The 21311-nt window shown below is 47.9% G+C and overlaps 1 protein-coding gene across 8 annotated transcripts in view; it reads left to right on the top strand.

Annotated features, from left to right (window-relative positions):
• Positions 1 to 21311, top strand: part of GTPBP1 (GTP binding protein 1) — a 28597-nt gene that overhangs the window by 6507 nt on the left and 779 nt on the right. For 6 of the 8 annotated variants that reach the window (XM_035696412.2, XM_025459735.3, XM_025459796.3 and 3 more), the window contains 10 exons: positions 6681 to 6861; positions 7454 to 7802; positions 10987 to 11110; positions 12229 to 12343; positions 13853 to 13997; positions 14128 to 14310; positions 15070 to 15205; positions 15822 to 16000; positions 17130 to 17330; positions 18214 to 20965. In XM_035696412.2, the coding sequence (XP_035552305.1) occupies positions 6681 to 6861; positions 7454 to 7802; positions 10987 to 11110; positions 12229 to 12343; positions 13853 to 13997; positions 14128 to 14310; positions 15070 to 15205; positions 15822 to 16000; positions 17130 to 17330; positions 18214 to 18306 (1706 nt within the window). In that variant the 3' untranslated portion in view covers positions 18307 to 20965. Of the gene's footprint in view, positions 1 to 6680; positions 6862 to 7453; positions 7803 to 10986; positions 11111 to 12228; positions 12344 to 13852; positions 13998 to 14127; positions 14311 to 15069; positions 15206 to 15821; positions 16001 to 17094; positions 17331 to 18213; positions 20966 to 21311 lie in introns of those variants that run through there. The other 2 variants (XM_025459745.3, XM_049115275.1) reach the window with 2 other exon arrangements.

Below are 21311 nucleotides of genomic sequence, written 5' to 3'. Positions count from 1 at the left end.
CTATTTAGAGCACATTTTCCCTCTTTTATTGACTTCCTGTTCATGTGTCTCAGTTGCAGTGATTATTTAGTTTCTGCAGAACTGTTTGGGAGGACATAAAAGTACAAAATGATAATGCTCTAATTCCCACCTTAGTGGTCATGATATGCTTGACTTCAAAGATTCACTTTCCAGGCGGTTTTACAGATGCTTCTTTTCTATCTCCAGTAGTCTGAATTTGCATAAAGGGACATTTGCACAGAACAAGGAAATTTCTTAACTCAGGTAATAGAGCAAGTCACAGTTAGGTCTACAATTAAGCCTTCCTTGGACAGCTCTAAATTTTCCCTCTCTAGGCCTGATTTACAGATTCCTTTGCTACATATTGCCTGTTTCGCAAAGAACCTTTGTGATTCTTCTTTATGTCTACAGGAAAAGGACACACAAAATTTCTGTCTTCAGCAAGGCTACCTTGCCTTAGACCACAGTGACCATTCAATGTGTATAGCTGTGATAACAGAAGTCCTCTTTTTCTCTCTCTGAGATCCTTTCAGACGTGTAGCCTTGTTATCATTCTGGAAGGGGCTGATTAATGTCCTCCAACATGCTTATTCCGTTGTAATGGGGCCCACTGTTTTAGAGGAAGGCAGTCCTCACTGTAGATTGTATCTTGAGCTTTTGTTTTGGGGGTTTGGGTTTTTTGTTGTTGTTGCTGCTGTTGTTGTTGTTGTTCCTAGTTTATGTCCTCAATACAAGGCCTACTTACTCTTGCTTCATTATAACATTACCTTTGCTGAAATGGCAGCTGGGCTTGTTAATAATTTTGAATTCAGCTACCAACAGAACTTGTTTCTGTCATCTTTGTAGGAAGCCCTGGTAGGCCTTGATGCATCTTTAAAGGAATAGTTCATTGCTGAACATAGGTTTTGTAAAGGCAGGTAATAATTCTTTTTAGTCTAAAATGGAGAAAATCTGGAAATCATTCTTTAACTGTTGACATATATCTATTAAGTATCTTCTATGGGAAAAAAAAATTATCTTCTATGGGCTTGATACTGTTGCAAGGTACTTCTGGATACTTATAATCTATTCTCTGCCCCAGAAAGAAAGATAGCATATACATAGATAACTTCAGTAGAAAACAGTATTTGGAAATGCTGCAAGACTGGCACATAGAAGGGCTTGATGTCCAAATACTGCTATGTCTTCCTTTGAAATGCTTCTCCTATCTATCCCTTCCATTCCATCCTTGCTGTCACCTTCCCATTTCGGGTCTTATCACTTTAAAGAAAGCTTGGTCAGAGAGATAGGCAAACTGAGAGGTTGCCTTGCCAAGAAAGGGAGGAAATTGGTCAGCATTGTCAAGTGCTAGAGATAGCAAAGAGAGTCAGGTTCAGAAAAAAACGTGACTAGAAGATTGTTGGTAGCCTTTTGAAAGCTTGTGTTCAGGTGCACATCTGGCCTGCTGTAATAGGATGAACCACCCCAAGGCCACTTCTTGCTTGTAGAATTGAAGAAACCATATCTAGATCAGTTTTGACAAGTGTTGGGACTGTTCTTTGATGATCTAGATTCTTAAGACCCCACCTCTTCCCCCTCATTCTTTAATGTGGACTCTTAGCGAATTTTACCATGCCTTGGCAACCCACAACTAATTAATCCTCCAATGGCAAAGCATAGGAAAATGTCATATATTCATTATTACATTTCCTACACACCCAGGCATTATCTTTGCATCTACCAATTGGGCACTATTACGTTCGTAGTTCGTAGTGACTCCTTCCTGCTGGAATTCTTGAGAGGGAGAAAGAGATCATAACTAGTTAAACAAGTTGAACATCAAATAAGGGACTAAACCAGACACAAGGCCCCCAGGGGTCAGCTTAATTACTGACTTCCTGTATAGGTGCTTCACCTCTTTGTCACTTCCTTCATCTGTAAAATGGGGATAATTACTTCCCCACCTTACCTCAGAGAGATTTGTATGGATAAGTTACGTGTTAAAAAATTCTAAGCACAAAAAAAAAAAAAAATTCTAAGCAGAGTAATGTGCTCTTTAAGTATACATTCCAGGGACGCCTGGGTAGCTCAGTGGTTGAGCATCTGCCTTCGGCTCAGGGTGTGATCCTGGGGTCTCAGGATCAAGTCCTGCATCGCGCTCCCTGCATGGAGCCTGCTCCTCCCTCTGCCTGTGTCTCTGCCTCTCTCTCGGTGGGTCTCTCATGAATAAATAAATAAAATCTTTAAAAAAAAAAAAACAAGTATACATTCCTAATTTTAAAAGAAGGCAGTCTGGTCTGATAGTTCAGGGTCTGGAGCCTGGTGGGTCTGCATTTGCCTCTTGGCTCTTTTTGTTGTTTTAAAATGGGGTTAATAATAGAATCTGGGCAGCCCGGTGGCTCAGTGGTTTAGCGCCGCCTTCAGCCCGGGGCGTGATCCTGGAGACTCGGGTTCGAGTCCCACCTCAGGCTTCCTGCATGGAGCCTGTTTCTCCCTCTGCCTGTGTCTCTGCCTCTCTCTCTCTCTCTCTCTCTCTCTGTGACTATCATAAATAAATTAAAAAAAAAAAAAGGTAATAGAATTTATCCCATGATGTCATGGTGAAGATTAATGCTTTATATATGGTAACCATATAAACGTTACCTAGTGTTAGTAATTGCAGTAATAATTTTTTAAGGATTCCAGGTTATAGTTGATTTACCATGAGGTTTCTTTCAAGAACCACCTTGTTCATTTTTCATATTAAGTCATGGCTTTCTGAGAGCCAGCTACTGTATTAAAGATTCAGAGAACATAGGAAGTATGTTAGATCATTGTGGGGGAGTCAGGAAGGGCATCAAAAAGGAGGTGCCCCTTGAATTGATACTAAAGGGTTAATAGGAGTTTTCCAGGTAAATGGAGGCGGTAACGAGTGAGCAGAGAAAGCCACATGCACAAAGGCACAGAGGCATTGGTTATTATGGGATATTTGGTGGACCAAGAGGGGTTCTATTTAAGTCTTTAACAGATTTAACAAATTGTTTAACAGTTGTTTATCTTAGAGAATGAGTGCATGTTCACGTAGGGGTGAGGTGGAGAGAGAGGAGATAGAGAATCTCAAAGATTATACTGCTGCTGAATGTGAAGCCTGACCCAGGGGCTCGATCTCACAACCCCAAGGTCATGACCTGATCTGAAATCAAGAATTGGACAGACACTTAACTGACTGAACCACCCATGTGCCCCTAAAAGTGATTCTGTAAAGTGGGAGTATAGAATGTAAGGTTGGGAGTGTCAAGAGGGTAGGCTGGACAGATCACAGAGCCCAGATCTTGATGGTTTTTGAATACCCTATCAAAGAGTTAAGACTTTTATCCTAAAAGCATGTTGAGCAGGAGAGTATGTACAGAAAAGGTAAATCAAATGGCAGGACAGAAATCTGATTAGCTTTGGACATGGCTGAATATGTGGCCTTAGGTAATTGGGCCTCTGCAGCTTTTCTCCTTGGCCTTTGTCTCCACTCCTACAGAGTGAGGAATGCCGTGCCTGCTGGAGAAGGGTAATAGGACTGGGAGCATTTTCTAGGAGCTCTGGATAGACAACATTCGTGATTGCCCCCTTGTTTGGAACAGGACCTGAAAGCCTTTTGTTGTAACAGAAACAGGGAAAGTTGGCTAGAACTTGGGGGTCTGGCAAGAATGGCAAGATGAGCAGACTGTCTCTTAGGAACACTTTCCACAAGCCCTTCTCTAACTAGAAGATTTCCAGAGCTCAGTTGGCCATGCATTTGGAAACTCTTCAGCCAAACTGCTCCCTCTTTGTTCATTTGTTTTGCATTTCGCAAATATTTGAGGACTTGATGGAGGAAAACCACCGTCATGGGGCACCTAGGGAATGTTTGAGCTGTACCCTGTCCTCAAGATGTTTATGTATAGTGGAGGAATATATGCATCCAAAACATTGTTCCACAAGGGATAGTATGTGGTGCTGATGGGCTTTCTAGGGTAGGAAATACATAAGCAAAGGTGTAGAGGAAGTGCAGGGAACATGGGGGATTGTGACTGGGTCACTTGCACTGGGACAATACTAAAGAAGGGGGTGTGGGATAAATGGAAGAGGCCTTTAACTAATTGGAACTGGATGCTGCTGGGCTGGGGGATCCTTTCCAAAGCTTTGGGTTGGAAGTGAAAACGTCAGAACTATGCCTGGATTAGGAGCGTAAGCTTGTTTGTATGCAGGATGGGCTGCAGGGAATAGAGCCTGGGTACACTGAGACCAGCCAGGGGTCTTGGAGTGATTGAGCCGGGACAAGGCCTGAATCAGGCTGGCGGCACCAAATTGGCAACAAGAGAGCAGGGACAAGGACAGAAGGGTGAGGCCTAAAACTAGAATCAGCAGGACTGGAGGGATGAGTGTTAAGCTTGGGACTGGGAGGATGGTGGTATCATCAAAAGTAGGGAAGGGAAGGGAAGGGAAGAACTGGTGGGTTACAAAGAGGAGCCCTTGCCAGAGGAAAAGGCTCTAGGTTTGGAATCAGAAGACCCAAGCTCACACAGCCCCTTGATCCTCTATTGACTCTGAGCCCTCTCTAAATTCTGTTTATCCCACTGCTAAATGGGAACAGTAATGCTTACTCCTTAGGATTGCAGGGAGGCCTAAAATGCTTTGTTAGTGGTGTTAGTTTTTGTGAGTTTTTTTTTTTTTTTTAATGATTTTATTTACTTATTCATGAGAGACACAGAGAAAGGCCAGAGACACAGGCAGAGGAAGAAGCAGGCTCCATGCAGGGATGGGGGACTCCATTCTGGACTCCAGGATCACTCCCTGAGCCGAAGGCAGACGCTTAACCACTGAGAGACCCAGGCATCCCTGTGTTGTTGTTTAAAAGGGCAGTAGAGTGGTTGAATTTAGATGTCAGACTTCTGAGAGTTATCATCCAGGCAGTTGGAAATTCGGTCTGGAGCTCTGCAAAGAGGGCAGTGCTAGAAATGAATATTTTTGTAGTTTACAAAATGACAGTTAGAGCTATAGAATGAGATGGCCAAGAGGAATGTTTGGAAACTAGAAGAAAGGGCCACTGATTGACTATTGGAAAAGACTGGCATTTAGGAAGCAGAAGCAGGAAGAGCCAGCAGAGGAAACAGAGAAGAAGAAACCAGACAGAGGGTAGAGATGAATCAAGAGAGTTCAAGCAATACGTAAGCAGAGTGGGAGGAAGGTGCTTCAAGAAGCAAAGGTAGGACAGCCAACAGTGTCAAATGCTGTAGGGGTCAAGAAAAGAGCATTATTAGATGAGTGGTTGAAGTCCATTAACATCTTGAAAACTAATTTCTTCTAGAGTCGTCAGAAATATAGTCAGCAGGTGCAATCACTTTTTTGAGATGCTTGGTAAAAGGAGGAACGGGAGATAGATAGCTTAGTATGCAGGGGCATGGCAAGAGGGGGTGCGTTTCCTTTTTTGTGGTTTAAGAATGAGCTCATTTGTAAGGGGAAGCATGGAGGGAGGGAAGAGAAAGTGATAAAAGGTACTGCAAGGTCTTTGAGAGTCTGCAAAAGAGAGAGCTGGGAGCATGGTAGGAGATCATCCTATGGAAGGAGCAGAGGTGCTCTGTGAGACCCAGAGGCTGGAGGAAAAGCTGAGGGAGCTGCTGTGGGAATTGAGTGACACCACGTGGAAAGCACCTTACGGGTATTGCCTTACAGTAGGCACTTAGTGATTGGTGACTGTTCTGTTGTCTTTCCTTTGGACTCGCTTTCCTTATCCTGAGCTCAGACTTGTGGTTTGTTGCTGCTGTTTTTCAGCTGCTTGCTGGATATTTCATCTGAGCCACCTCAGTTAAAAAAAAAAAAGAATCTATCCCTAAAATAATTCTTAAATTTGCTCCCCATTTTCCTTTGATTCCTGTCCTCATTATTTGTTGCCTGGATTACTAGAATTATTTTCTAACCGAGCTCCCCCTTTGTGGTCTCTCGCTTGGCAGTGCACACTTTATATTGCTGCTCAAGACATCTTTCTAACCCACAGCGTTCTGATCCTGCTACTCTCCTACCTAAACCCCTCCAGGCTTCCTACTGTCTGGTACATATTGTGTTTTTGCTGCTCTCTGATGACTCTGCTTAATGGCTCCCACCTCTTTCTTGTATGGTCTCTCACCACTTGACATCCTTCTGTCCAACACACTGAGCTGCTTACTGGTCCCTGAATGTCTATGATCTGCTATGTTCCATGCTTTGTTCCTCTGCCTAGGATGTTTTTACTCCTTTCTCTATAGGCCTGTTTTTTATACTTGGTGACCCTACTTGGAGTCAGCGCCCTGCAAAGCTGTCCTCAGCTTCCCCAAGCAATGCCAGTTGCTCACGCTTTACATTCTTTTTGTCCAGTTCTATAGTAAAGCACTCAAGCTGTATTACAATTAATTTTCTCTCTCTCCCGCTGGGCTATGAGCTCACCAAGGGCACCTGTGTTCCCAGTACCCAGCATGAGACTTGACATAAAACCTTGGAGAGTTTTAGTGATTACTGTTGAATGAATTAATGAATACCCTGCTGAAAGGGGAAGCCCATGGAACTATTGTTTATTAACTCTGTGTGTGTCCAAGTTTTTGAAAAGCGTCAGGTAGAGAGAGCCATGTTCTTCTCCAGTGCCTGGGGTGGGGCCTTTGGGTAGGGGTTGTTGACTGGCTGGCTTGTTGGCAGGCTGATGTCTGGGCTCTTGTCACCAGATGGAACTGAGTATGGGCTAAGTGAAGCTGACATGGAGGCCTCCTACGCCACAGTGAAGAGCATGGCCGAACAGATAGAGGCTGATGTCATCCTCCTGCGGGAACGTCAAGAAGCTGGGGGCCGTGTGCGTGATTACCTGGTCCGAAAACGAGTAGGAGACAATGACTTCCTGGAGGTCAGGTGAGGAGGCCTCAGAACAGTTCAGGGGCTCTCTGCAGCATGACCTTATCGTCTGAGGTTTTGCGCAGGGAATGGTGATTGAGCCGTTAGCACCTGGCATGTCAACTTTGCTCCTTCCCCTTCTGAGGCATAGAAAGAGTATCCAGAGTCATGATAGCCCCATTTTTTATTTCTGTACTTTCCCATCCCTGAATATTTCCATTTGGTAAGAGTGGGTGGCTAGCCATACGCTTGTGGTCATTGTGTGTGGGCTGTGTTTTCTTGCCTATCGGCCTATGGGGCTAAAAAACCCAAGGTCTTGGAGAACATTTTGTGCTTCTCTTGGCTTTTGGGATCCTGTCTGGCACCTTTGAAGAGGCCTAGTGGAAGTTAAGAGAGAAGGCCCTCATGACAGAAGCCGAGTTGCTCCTGAATGATTCTTTCTACTCTGGGTGTACCTCCAGGGACATTCCCAATGTGCTCAGCCGTGAATGGTAGGAGCAGTGAGCTAGAGAGGCTCACGGGCAAGTCTGTCCTTACTGATCAAGTTACTGGGGTTTACTTTGCTCCCCCACTGACTCTGACAAGGATGTTTGGGTTTGTGTACACACAGGGTAGCAGTAGTAGGCAACGTGGATGCTGGCAAAAGCACACTCCTGGGGGTTCTGACACACGGGGAGCTGGACAATGGCCGAGGCTTTGCCCGCCAGAAGCTCTTCCGCCACAAACACGAGATTGAATCTGGTCGCACCAGCAGCGTGGGCAACGACATTCTGGGCTTTGACAGTGAAGGTAATGTGGTGAACAAGCCAGACAGCCATGGTGGCAGCCTGGAATGGACAAAGATTTGTGAGAAATCCACTAAGGTGATTACCTTCATCGACTTGGCTGGCCATGAGAAATACCTGAAGACCACTGTCTTTGGCATGACAGGTCATTTGCCTGACTTCTGCATGCTCATGGTAAGTGTGAGGCCCTTGTGAGTAGGGGAGGCTTCAGCTGGGCTATTTGAGGGGTGCTTATATGCAAGTGTTAGAAATCGTTCTGCAACAGAGGCCTGTTAGTTTGGGTCTTTGGCACTGGGTAAGATGACCAATTTTACAGGGGTGCCTAGTCCTTTGAGCACTATGTCCTTCTCAAGGTGTGTACCTCAATCTCTCTCCTGGTGCCATTTGCGGACCTCTTATTTTTCAGAGGCACAGAGGAGAGTTTCTCCCGGGGCTTACTTAACTACCTTCAGAAATGTTTCTCCTGGGGTTAGGCTACTCTGTGAAGTTGATACCAGGCGGCACCCTCAAACAAGGGTAGGGCTGGGAAGAATTGGAGGAGAATGCAGACAACAATCGAGAGGGGCCTGAGAGGTGGCCTCTTTCAAAGCCTGAGAGGAGTGTCAGCCAGTCCAAGGTACTTGTGGAGAGGCTGCTATGTGTCTGGCCTCGTGCTAGACCTGAAAATACAGCAGTGAGCAGGGCCACCCTGGGCTCTTATAGAGTTTATGGTGTAACCAGTGGAGATTTTTCAGCAGCAAATCATGTAGATCACCTGAGAAGGAAAGGGAGCAGAGGCTTCTGTGTTGGATCATGTTGCAGAGCTTCCATTTGGGTCCCACTGATGTTCCCTGGACAGAGAGTGGGAGTCTCTGAAGCCCACAGCCTTGCACACAGCGTCACAGCTTTCAGAGAGAGCACAAGTGAGCAAGTTTTCCTTTGGCAAGCCCTTCTTCTAGCCCTTCGCCATTTCCTAGTTCCTCCAGCTGCCTGTATTAATAAGTATAGTAAACACAGACATCTGTTGAGATCATAATTGATCAAGTTGCCCCACAAACGCAGGTTCTCAGGCAAATTCTCCCCAAACTGGAGAGTAAAGAGGCAGAGCATATGTGTGAACACTCTTATCGGCTCTCTGCCCAAGGTTCTTGGGATCTCAGCATGATTTCAGCTCCCATATCTTTCAGCATTTCAAGGGGCCACTACCAACTTTACTGGGCTAAGAAAAAAGCTTTTTGACAAGAAGGGATTTCAGAGGAGGAGCTGTAGGGTATATCTGGGGGAGTTGGGTTTATATTAAGAAAGGTACAGAAACACCAGTCTAAAATGAGCATTTTTCAAACTAAGCTATATAGTGAACAAGGCCAATTAAAGAAAATACCTTCACCCTAGATGAAATGTTATATATTACCTGACTTTTAGGCTATAATCCAGATATTAAAATTTTTCTGTAGAAAACCCTGAAATCAGGGATCCCTGGGTGGCGCAGCAGTTTAGCGCCTGCCTTTGGCCCAGGGCCCGATCCTGGAGACCTGGGATCGAATCCCACGTCGGGCTCCCTGCTTCTCCCTCTGCCTATGTCTCTGCCTCTCTCTCTCTCTCACTGTGTGCCTATCATAAATAAAAAAATAAAAATTAAAAATTAAAAAAAAAGAAAACACTGAAATTATTATTACTCCATGACAATTTCCAGGAAAAAAAATCTTTAAAATATATAGACCACAGAGTGATAGAATATTCTCTTATCCCAGTTGGGAAGAACAAAAGCAAGTCTGTGTTGGATAGGAAAGGTGATTGGAAGAAATGGGAAGAATTAGAAGGAAGAGAGAGGTGGTATCTTGGTGTGGGCAGAAGGGGACATCTGTGTCGGGATGGCGGCTCACCTACAAACTGGGATCAAATGAGAGCATTGCTTGAAACCCTTCTGGAACGTGTTGTGGCAATTTTAATATAATTTTGTTTTAGCAAATCACTCATTCGTGTGATACAAAAACAAGAAGATACCAAAGGGCTTACAGTGAAAAGTCTCCCTTCCTCTTCTGTCCAGTTTCGTCTCAGGGGCAACCAGTATTTCCAGTTTCTTAAGTATTCTCCAGAGATATTTTGTAATCATAACAGCAAATGTGGATATATTCTTTCCTTCCAGTTTCAAAACAGAAAATTTGAAAGAATAGCACAATGAATACCATAAACCCACCACTCAGATTCAACAGTCAATGACATTTTGCCATGTTCATCTGTATATGTGTTGGATGCATATGTGTATTTTTGTTGTTTTGGCTGAATCATTTGAAAGTAGATTATAGGCATTGTGACTCTTGACCCCCAAATACTTCAGCACACAGCTCCTAAAAGTAAGAACTGTCTCCTGCTGTGACAGCAGCCAGAAAGATGAACAAAAGCTCGCTAATACACTCTAATACCTAGGCTGTAAGAGTTTATATGATCTCAGATGTTCCCCAAATGTCTTAACAACTCTGACAGCTGCTTTTTTCAATGATCCATTCTACACCCATGTAATGGTAGCATGCTGTATACACCTTGCTTTTTTCCTGTTCTTAAAAACATACCTTAGAGATTATCCCATATCAGTAGATAATAGTTTTCTCTTGTCTATAGCACATTTGGTACATTTTGTTCTGTACACTTGTACATGTGCCTTCATTTATTTAGCCAGCCCTTGTGATAATTTAAAACATTTATTGTTACAGGAAGGAATAGTAACAGTAACAAGAACTGCTATTGCCTAAACACCTAATTCATGCTAGTTGTATATGGGAGCTTTGACATACATTATAGTTAAACCTCAAGAGACCCTCTAAAGGGGATGGTATTTTATAGATGAGGAAACTGGGGGCCAATGATGTTAAACTGAATCTATCTTAATGACACTAGACCATTGTTTCCCTGGACTATCTGGATTTGTCTTTTTTATTGTTTCCAAGTCTCCTCAGATTTTGGCAGCCCACATCATCAAATCAGAGGTAAAAGCCATCTGTGTCCAGCCCCACAGCTATTATTTTTTTTTCTTTCTTTTGAAAGACTTTATTTATTCATGAGAGGCACAGAGAGAGAGAGGCAGAGACATAGGCAGAGGGAGAAGCAGGCTCCATGCAGGGAGCCCGACATGGGACTCGATCCCCCGTCTCCAGGATCATGCCCTGGGCTGAAGGTGGCGCTAAACCGCTGAACCACCCAGGCCGCCCTCATCTACAGCTGTTTTGTTTCTGGCCTAAGACTTCTGCCCCATGTGTCCTGTTCCGAGGGGGGACTTAGAGATGAAAACTCTCTCTTAACCCAGTCTTCTTTGAACCCCTGTGCCCACCCAGCAGCAACTTCTGTCTCTCTTGTCCTGATCGTTCTTTCTTTTTTGGGGCAGGTGGGCAGCAATGCTGGCATCGTGGGGATGACCAAGGAACATTTGGGCTTGGCATTGGCACTCAATGTTCCTGTCTTTGTGGTGGTCACCAAGATTGACATGTGTCCTGCCAACATTCTGCAAGGTAAGTAAAGCCTGCAGCTAGTAGCAGTCTCTGTGTTTGGGACTATCACCCACTGTGGCTCCTTGGTGCTGCCAGAGCTTCAGCCTAGAACCTTCTGCTTTTTTTGTCTGGATTTCCATTAAACCAAAATCTTGGGGATCCCTGGGTGGCTCAGCGGTTTAGTGCCTGCCTTTGGCCCAGGGTGTGATCCTGGAGTCCCGGGATTGAGTCCCACATCGGGCTCCCTGCATGGAGCCTGCTTCTCCCTCTGCCTGTGTCTCTGCCTCTCGCTCTCTCTCTGTGTCTCTCATGAATAAATAAATAAAATCTTAAAAAAAAAATAAATAAATAAACCAAAATCTTCTGCTTCCTCCTTTGTTTAGCTCTTGGTCTAAGCTCACCCTAGAATTATCTCCTGCTCATTGTTCCTTCTGTTTCCAAATATAGGATCCTTGAGATCCCCAATCTGGCACCTTTTTTCAGATGCCCCCAGGGCCAGGGGGTTGGGTTTTACCATCTGAACAGGATATATATGGATATATATGGAGGCATTTGGAGGGTCCGATTGCCTTGGGTTTTACCATCTGAACAGGATATATATGGATATATATGGAGGCATTTGGAGGGTCCGATTGCCTTCTACCAAAGGTTTCAAAATAGCTTTGCATTTCTCCCTCATTGGTTGCAGATGGTAGAAGAGAAATGGAGAGGTGTCCTTTTGGAATGCCTCATGAATGCTTCTGCAGATGTGTAAATGTCTTAGAGATCCTTTGTCAGATGAACTTTTTTTATCCAGGAAGCAGAATATTCTAAGAAGAACATTGCCTTTCCCACATTCCCACGGGCGCCCAAGTCACTTGCTCACAGGATGTGAGTCTTTTAGAGACTCTAGAGAAATCCAACAAGTTTCAGACTCATAACCTTACCCGACAGGCTTTATCTGTGTTCCTTCTACTCTAGTAAGCACATACCCACCCCAAGTTTTGATCCTCCTTTTGCTTCTCCAGGCATGGCATTTAACACTGGTCCGTCCGTCTGTCTCCTGCTTCTCTCAGTAAGGAGTGGACCAGTCTTGCCCTGGAAGCCTGGCCAGAGAGAAAGCTGTGTCCCCCTAATTGTGTTCCATTTCAACCTTTAAGAAACCCTGAAGCTGTTACAGCGCCTGCTGAAGTCTCCAGGCTGCCGGAAGATCCCTGTGTTGGTACAGAGCAAGGATGATGTGATCGTTACGGCCTCCAACTTCAGCTCTGAGAGGTAATGGCGTAGGGAGCAGTCACTGCTGGGCTGGGACAGAGATTGGATGGAATAGAAGATTCTGGTCTCAGTACAAGCTCTTTCAGGCTGGCTGTGTTGCCCAGGAGCTGTATCAAGCAACCTAGATTCTGAAGTGCAGGACTTGTTGAGGTTGGAATCCCAGCTGAGGCATCAGTGTCCTTACCTGTGAAGTGGGAATAATATTCCCTTTCTCACAGGGTCCCCATAAGTGTTAGAAATGATGTATGTAAAAGAACTTAGCTCTTGATCAGGCCTCTCAGTGGTGTCAGGGACAACAGCTCTGCCTGTGTCTGGCTGCTGTGTGATACATACACAGCCATTTTTATAACTGTTATTAGTAAGTTTTTATACTACTGTCTCTCAAAAACTCCAATCATGTATTAGCATTTGGCATTTACTCATTAATGTATACTTTGATTCCATAAATATTTACTGGATGTTCTGTAGCAGGCTCTTCATCTAGGCATTGAGGATTCAGAGTTGACACAAGTATAACCCTTGTTCTTAGGGTGATCACTTCCTTGGTCAGAGATACCCTCTTGATAATAGTGAACTCTGTTAAGTTTGTCCTTTTCCCAGAGTCTTGGGCTGCTTGGGAGCCATCTGCCCCTGGCTTGGTCTGTATACAGCCCCAAAGCAGCCTGGCATTTTGGCCTATGGCTTTGTCCTAATGCTGTCCTCAGTACCACTAGGTGGCCACCAGAGGGGGTACGTTTCAGCCGGCCCTGTTTCCATTCATCCCACCTGCCTGTTCTATGCAAGTCCTATTCTAGGACCTATGGAGAATATATAATTCCTGTTCTTGAAGAGTGTGATTAACCCTGGAGAGGCAATATAAAGGCTGTTGTGATGACTGAGGGAAAATCAGATGTTAGCTACATGTAACAGACATGAGAAGTGCTCTCTAGAGCTGGGAGGTGTCAGGAGTGCCTATTTGGGAAGGGTTTCCTGGAAAAATCTGCATTGGAAGTGGGCTCTGAAGGAGGAGAGGATTTGTTAGTGTCGTAAGAGGGAAAGAGTTCAGTCAGGAGGATCAGAGTGAAGAAATAAATGGGGAGCAAAAAAGTACTAAGCTTTTAGGAGAAAAGCAGGTTGTCTGCTCTGGCTGGCAGATAAGAATTTGAGAGAAATAAACCTGCAGAGATGTTGGGAGAAGGAATTCCATCTGTATTCTCTGCAGTGGAAAGGCAGGTTAAGAATTTTCAACAAGGATGAGTGTGCTTTAGGAAGAGGCAGAGCCCAGAATGGGGCAGTGGTGGAGGGACCAGAGATGAGGGGACAGATTTCATAGAGAAAACAGAATGAAAAAAGAAAGCCTCGGAGCAGATCTGGGCAGCAGTTGGAAGGCCTAGGCAGAGGCATAGAGGCTGGTGAGGGGGCAGCAGGGCCTGTAGCAGCAGCACATGTCTCAGGAGCTCTCTTGCTCGCACCCTGTCACACAGGAGGTGGCCACATGAGCTCCTTTGTCTTTCTCCACCCTCCACTTAGGATGTGCCCGATATTCCAGATCTCCAACGTTACAGGTGAGAACCTAGATCTGCTGAAGATGTTCCTCAACCTCCTCTCCCCCCGCACCAGCTACCGGGAGGAAGAGCCTGCGGAGTTTCAGATTGATGACACCTACTCTGTGCCAGTGAGTGGCTTCTGGTGGACTGAACAGGGTGGGAGGCTGGGTGGGTACTTCCTGCAGGGGCATCCGAGCAAGTATATGGTGGGGAGGACTTGAGTGGGATAGACTTACTGGACCCTGGCCTTCTCTGCAGGGTGTGGGGACAGTGGTGTCAGGGACAACACTGAGAGGCCTGATCAAGCTGAATGACACACTGCTGCTTGGCCCAGATCCCTTGGGTAACTTCCTGTCCATTGCTGTCAAATCAATCCACCGCAAGCGCATGCCTGTCAAAGAGGTGCGGGGTGGCCAGACAGCCTCCTTTGCACTGAAGAAGGTGAGTGCCGAGACTAAAAAGAACTCCCCTTGGGTTCATTACACTAGGCTCTGGACCATCTCCAGTTGTCCTGGCTGCTCTGTAAGGCATGAATTACCGACCTCACTTTTATAGGTGAGAAAACTCAGGCTCTAAGAGTCCAAGTGACTTGGCCAGAAACCCACAGCTAGTAAGTTCTAGAGCCAGACCTTGAACCTGGGCGTGCCTGCCTCCTAAGCTCTTATCCTCCTCCTAGTGTCTGAGGTGGGTGCCCTAAGCTCAGTGGTAAGGGTAGAAATACACCTCTCTCTCGTGCAGATGGTCCGTCCATGTAGGATCCTTAGGGTCCATACCAAATCCTCCTCCTAGTCAGCCTTCTATCCCTGGGGGATTTGGGTAAGTGCTAACTCTGAGGACACCTACCTTCCCTCCCAACCACATTAACTGGCAGAGTGGGACTTTCCTAATTCCCTCCAGTAGTCATATTATGCTTGCCTTGTCCCTTCCACCTGAAAGCTTGCCTACCCCTGCCTTCTCCACCACTTAATTCTTACCCATGCCAATTCCTGCCCCCTAGTAGCAGTGTTTAGGCTTCCCAGATAGCACTCAAGTCGGCCTTGTGTTGTCCATCCTAGAAGGCCTGTGTCTAGTGCAGTGGGAGGGCAAGGCTGAGTGGGAGTGGTCTTCATTCGCAGAAGGAACTCCTGGTCCTCTGAGACCAGGGAAGAGAACTCCTGGGTATTATTATCCCTGACATCTGGGATTCCTTTCTTCTTTCAGATCAAGCGCTCATCCATCCGCAAAGGCATGGTGATGGTTTCCCCACGCTTGAATCCCCAAGCCTCCTGGGAGTTTGAGGCTGAGATCCTTGTCCTCCACCACCCCACCACAATTAGCCCACGCTACCAGGCCATGGGTAGGTGTCTGAGAGCGCTGCCAGCCTAGCCAGTCCTCTGCTCTCGCTCCCCCAACAAAGTGCTCCAGCTACCCAAACCCCAAGGTTTTAGCAGCAGCTAAGAGTTGTGTCTCCATCCTGTTTAGTGATGCCCGTTCTGTTCTCCCCATAAGCTACAGTGTTAATTCAGTCCTGCAAATGTTAACTGAATGCTTGCTCTGTGCTGGGCTCTGGAGAGCCAGACTTGCCCTCAAGAACCTCACACACCTTCCTTCAGCAAATGTCCTCTGAATGCTGCTGTGTGCCAGGTGGTATTGCCAAGGTGCTGGGGACAGACACAATGCTTGGCGAGGGCTTTGCCATTAAGAAGCCAACAGTCTAGAGAAGGCACACATGCAAACAGAGTGCCCTGTGTTAAAGAACCAGGACCGTGGGTCCAGGGACAGGTGGGATCTAACTGAGTGTATGCAGCAGGGTCAGACCTCAGAGCAGACCTCCAACTCACTTGGCCACATGTAGCCCCCTGAGGCCTTTAGCTGTCCATAGCTCAAGCATATTTTATGCTCTTACTCCTGTCTCCTGCCCGGAGGTCACTGAGCAGCTCAGTCCTATTGTGATCCCCTGGCTCTTTTGGCAGTGCACTGTGGGAGCATCAGGCAGACGGCTACCATTCTGAGCATGGACAAGGACTGTCTGCGCACCGGGGACAAGGCCACTGTGCACTTCCGCTTCATCAAGACTCCTGAGTACCTGCACATAGACCAGCGTCTGGTGTTCCGGGAAGGCCGCACCAAAGCGGTGGGCACCATCACCAAGGTACGGCCAGGCAGCCCTCCTTGCCAAGCTCCAGGAAGCACTGGGGGCCGCTCCAGTTTCAGACTATGAGCACAACAGGAGAAGCCTGCAGAATCCCCCTAATTGCCAGGAACCGAGGCACTAGTTCTGCCTTGCGAGAACTAGAAGAGTGCTGAAGGGTGGTCTCGGTACCACCCTTGAATGTTGGGATAGCTAGGGGGCTTAGGCTTGGGTTCCCTTGGGGCTTGAGCTGTTTTTATATCCTGGAGCCCACTTCATGTCCTCTGAAGACTTCACCCATAGCCTTGGGGGGCGGGGGGGCTTTTGGTAGAATGGTTTGACTCTTACTCCAATACTCCAAACAGCCAGTGTGAGATTTTAGGATCAGCCTCAGGGTGGCCTTGCCTCTAGAACCGTCTTCCTCAGGCCCATTCATGCAGACCTGAGGGCTGTATGGTGGGTGGATCACATCCTTGAAGACCACTTGCCTCTGAGACTGGCTGACAGTGGCAGAAGCTGCCGGCACATGCTGTAGTACCCTTGGGGGTACGGCAGTCCTTCCCCCTGCTTTGAGATTGAACTGGGGCTGCAAGGGAATGATCTAAATCAGTCCCTCCTGGGTGATAGCTCTTAAGATCCCTGATAGCCACACTCTAAATGTTTCCAGATGCTGAACATTCATTTGGTCTCTTTGGGAGGGCTGAAGTTAAAACTTGCCCCAGACTCTTATTTTAGGGGCAGTAGGAGAGATGCAGTTGATACTCTGAGGAGTTTCAGCCAGCATAGCAAGAAAGCCTCAAGTTCGTTACAGGGTTCTGGGCAGGCTAGACTCCAGCCTAGGAGCTAGACTAGGTAGGAGATAGCCAACATGCACAAGTGGTCTGTGGGAAGAGCAGCTGCAGCAGGGACTAGGATGGAGCCAGGCTGAGGCAGGTGAGTCAGCTGCAGTAGGCAGCCCTGAGACACTGAACAGGGATGAGAACATCTGTCCATCCCACTGTCCCTGTCTTAGCCCCCTTGCTATCCACCTTGCTCAGGACCAGCCAGGCCAAGGAGTGGGAAGTCCTGGGGAGGGTGTAGGGCCTGGACTGCCCTGCCATTGTCACTACCTGCAGCTCCAGCCTCATCCTCAACTCCTTGGCTCCTCCAGCTCCTCCAGACCACCAACAACTCCCCGATGAACTCAAAGCCCCAGCAAATTAAAATGCAGTCAACAAAAAAAGGTCCCCCGACCAAGCGAGAAGAAGGAGGCCCATCTGGAGGGCCAGCAGTAGGGGCGCCCCCTCCTGGAGACGAAGCTTGCTCTCTAGGGGCTGTGCAGCCAACCTTGTCCAGCAGTCTCCAGCCACAGGTGAGTATGCTCCTCGGGCCAGTCTGGTCCCCTGACCACTTCAGGGTGGGTGTGGGAGGGTGGCTGTTACTGTAGTTGGTGGAGGTAACAGGAGTGTTTCAGGCAGCCTGTGTCTAGCTCCCATGTCTGCCGTTCATAGACAGCGTCTCCCCCAACTCTTGGCACCTAAGTGCTAAGTGTGCACTATTTATCTTTTAGGGCAGTATTTTCCAGTTTGGCAATGTGGCCTACATAAAGTTGATTTAGTTGGTCCTGATTACGATTTGGTATTAATGAAACAATAGGAAAATGCCAGGATTTCTGTCCCCCAAATAAGGGTGTGTGCAGTCTGTGTGTGGAGTGGGATGTGTGTGTGGTGGTCCAGAAGGTTGTTGGAAAGGCACTGCCTTAGGGGGTCCTTCTGGGTGGGGGTAGGTGGCCTTAGGCCCCATGTCAGTGTGGTTCTCACTCAACGTCTCCTGTTAGCTCTATCCCCTGGTTCTGTCCTGGCACCCCTTCATATTGCTCCTTCCAGGGTCTTCTCCATCTGATCCCTCTTTGGAGAGGGAAACTTCTGTCTGGACCTGTTCTTTCTGTTCTCCCACATTGAGCCTTTCTCTTTGCACCTATGGGGGGGAGCAGGTGTTGGTTCCTGCTCACTTTGTGTTTCTCTGAATGACTCCATCTCACAACCATTGTCCCATGTGCCTTCCTTGCTAGGAAGGCAGGCTGGGTGCCGGCTCCATCTGATAGAGGGGGAGTGCCATGCTCCAAGTCATGTAGTAGATTACTGCTCAGCGTAGCTGAGACCGTCCTACCTGCTCGCTTTTCTCCTGCCCCTCTGCTGTCCTGCCCTGCTCCCAGTGGGCTACTACTTCTCAAGCTCCTTCTTTCTCCCTTTCAGCCCAAGCCCAGCAGCGGGGGCCGGCGACGGGGGGGCCAGCGTCACAAAGTGAAGTCCCAGGGGGCCTGCGTGACTCCTGCCAGCGGCTGCTGAATCTCCCCTGGCCCACCCCCACCACCCAAGGGATCCTTGTACTCTGGCCACTGTTTCACCAGATGAGCCAAAGCAGCTCTGACCACCACCCGCCCTCCCCCAGGCCACAGCTGGAGCCTCATCATTCCCCACTCCTCCACCACCCCCATTTTCCAGAGGGGTTGTAATTTATAAGCTGAGGAAGGTGGCCAGACTTCTGGAGGACTGACCATCATCCACCTTCTTCCCTGCCTTCTTCCTTACTCACATTTTTTGTACATCTGGGCCCTTAGTTTTTATTCTTTTTATTATCTCTTTCTCTCTCTCTCTCTCTAGTGTGTGTGTGCACGTGCGTGTATGTGTGTGCGTGTGTGTGTGTGTGCGCGTGTGTGGTATAGAAGTGCAGCCGGTCAGGGCCCTGGCAGTCTTTCTCCTTTTTTCCTCTATGAGCTGGCCACCAGCCTCCAGGAGCTGGCTGCCTGCCCATCTGTCCATCTGTCTGTGTGTCTGACAACTTTTAGGGGCTTTCAGGAGCTAAAGAGCACCCATGTCTCCTGTGCTTGCCATCCTCCCCTGTGCTCACTCCTCTGCGCCCAGAGCCCTCCACAGAGCCGGACTCGGGGCTTAGGGGCTTCATAAGTGCTGCTACCAGAGCAGGGAGCATGCCTTCTGGGACTAGGGGGGCTTTCAACAGAATGGAGAGTAGTGGCCTCCTTTTTTCCCCCTCTCTCTTCCTTTTTTCCACCATTAAGCCCAAAAACAGGTAATGCCAAAAGCTCTTAAGCTGTAACCTGTACATGTGTGGAGGGGAGTGGCACTTGGATTGTAGGACCCTCCTCCCTGCCCCTAACTCTGACCCTTGCCACTGACCCAAAGACAGCTTATGGTTTTCTTTCCCCTTGGAGACAATCCTGTGTTTGCCTGGCCAGGCCAGGGAAACTCCTGCTTTGCTGATTCTGAGCTGGAGGCTCTGGCCCTTGAACTTTCTACGAATCTTGCTGGGTTTTGGGGCACTGCTGACCTAGACTAGGATTGGCTTGCTCTGGGTCACACTCACCAGCACCTCCTATTGGTGGGGGTGCGAGGTGTTCCTTTGAGCCAGGCCAGGACTGGAACACCTCCTTCCTCACTATAGCCCCACTATGTTGACCCAGCATGGCTGCTATAGGAGCACAACAGGGCAGGGCCTGAGCCCCAGTTTGGGAAGCCCCATTTGGGGTGTGGGCAGGGCAGGTAGGAGTAGTGAAAGATTCTTTCAGGTCCAGCACAGACCATCATTCAGCCCTCTAGAATATTCACTGCCTGGGGTGGGGGTGGGGTCAGAGTCACTCAGGCCAGAGATGGCAATGTGGGGTCCAAACCAGACTGGCCTGAGCTGTGGCCAGAAGCCCTCGGTTTAGGGTAGACTGGTGGGTGGAGATGTGTTCTTTCTAGCCAGGGCAGACACCCAGCTGGCTGGGTCCTTCCTCAGCCTTGCCTCCCTCCCATCCCTGTCCCTTCTCCATTATTCCTGCTTCTTGACTGCTGGTTCCCTCCCCTCCCCTCCTTCCACCTATTTCCAGTTACCACTGACCCATGGCCATGGACTGACCAGACCAGCACAAAAAATAAAAGTTTGTTCCAAGTTGATGGTGTGATGTTCCCTGCCCAGGCCCTCCAGGTGGAGGTGCTGCTGTGGGGAGCGCTGGCTGTGCCTGCCCTAGAGCCCCCACCTGCGGAGCAGGGCAGGGTTGGGAGGAGCCCAGCTTCTCTCAGGCATATGCAGGCTCTCTGGCAGATGTGACAAAGGACAAGTTGCCAGTCTTCCCTGAACTTGTTTCCTCCTCTAGATCGAGAGGTAAACAAATGCCTGTGTCGTGGTGGTTGTGAGGGTCAGTGAGAAACTGTGTGGTAAGGCTCTGATGTGACCTGCATGTGGGAGGTGCCTTGTGGCTTCCCGCTGCGCCAGCTCCTGAGTCCATGGGGCAGTGGGCAGGCTTGAAGGGAGAAATATGTTGACCTGTCTCTCTGCTGTGGCTATGCTGTGCTGGATGTCTCCCTCACTCATGTGCTTTGATTTTGAAGCTACCATCTAGGAGAGAGATGGTGTTCCATTTTTCTAGGTTAGGAAACAGAATCTCAGAGGAGCAGCGCCGCTAGTAGGCATGTCTGTTCCTGCATCAGCCATTGGTAGGCAGCCGCTCCACCCTGTGTCCTTTGGCCCCCGTCTGCTCCTTTGTGTGCTATTTACTTCTTGCTTTTTTACTCTGGTTCTGCTTATAGGGATTGTTGCACACTGGTGCCTTCATAAGAGGAAGGCTCCAGCATTGAGTACCCCTCTGCTCTGTCCCTGTGGCAGGTGCTGTGGGGTGCATGTTTCCACAGGACTTCACCAGGGTGAGACCTTGTTTGGTTTGAACTCTTTTGCTCCTAAGAGCATAATAACCCTTTTTTTTTTTTTACATTTGGAAGCTCTGGCATCTCCCCTGGCCTCTGCCCTCAGACACACAGGAGGTTGGTCTGATCTTTCTGGTCACCAGGCCTACACCTGCTAGCAGGGGCTGACTGAATACAGTGTTTTACTGTCATTAACAGGGACTCCAAGGTCCTCTACGGGTCTCAGCCCCACCAACTCTCACTTTGGAACAAAACACCAGCCCTTTTGTAGCTAATAATAAAGTTGTTAATTGATTATCTCGAATAGCCAATCCTGACCTTTCTGTGTGTACAGCTAGCATTTGTGGCGTCTTTAGTTCAGTTAGGACCCCTGTTCTGTTTTATTGGCCTCCCTGTTGCAGAATAAGGTCACAGGAATATGCCACAGTGCAGGTTTGGGTTCATGGGACATACTGTGGAGAAAATGGTGTGAGAGCTGTGCCTGGAGGGTTCAGTAGAATTTGAACATGTGCAGGTGTGAAGAGGGTACATGTCTGGCCCAGAGGGCACAGCCATATTCCAGGCACTTGTTTAGTGGTGAAGCTGGGGGTATCTCCTTTGTTGAGAAGCAGTTTTAGATGTAGAGCAAGTGTTGAGTGAAGTAGGAAAAA

Source organism: Canis lupus, chromosome 10, assembly GCF_003254725.2.
Source record: "Canis lupus dingo isolate Sandy chromosome 10, ASM325472v2, whole genome shotgun sequence".
NCBI classification, from domain to species: Eukaryota; Metazoa; Chordata; class Mammalia; order Carnivora; family Canidae; genus Canis; species Canis lupus.
Note: the sequence above shows the minus strand (reverse complement) of the source record. Positions and strands in the feature narration are given on the sequence as shown.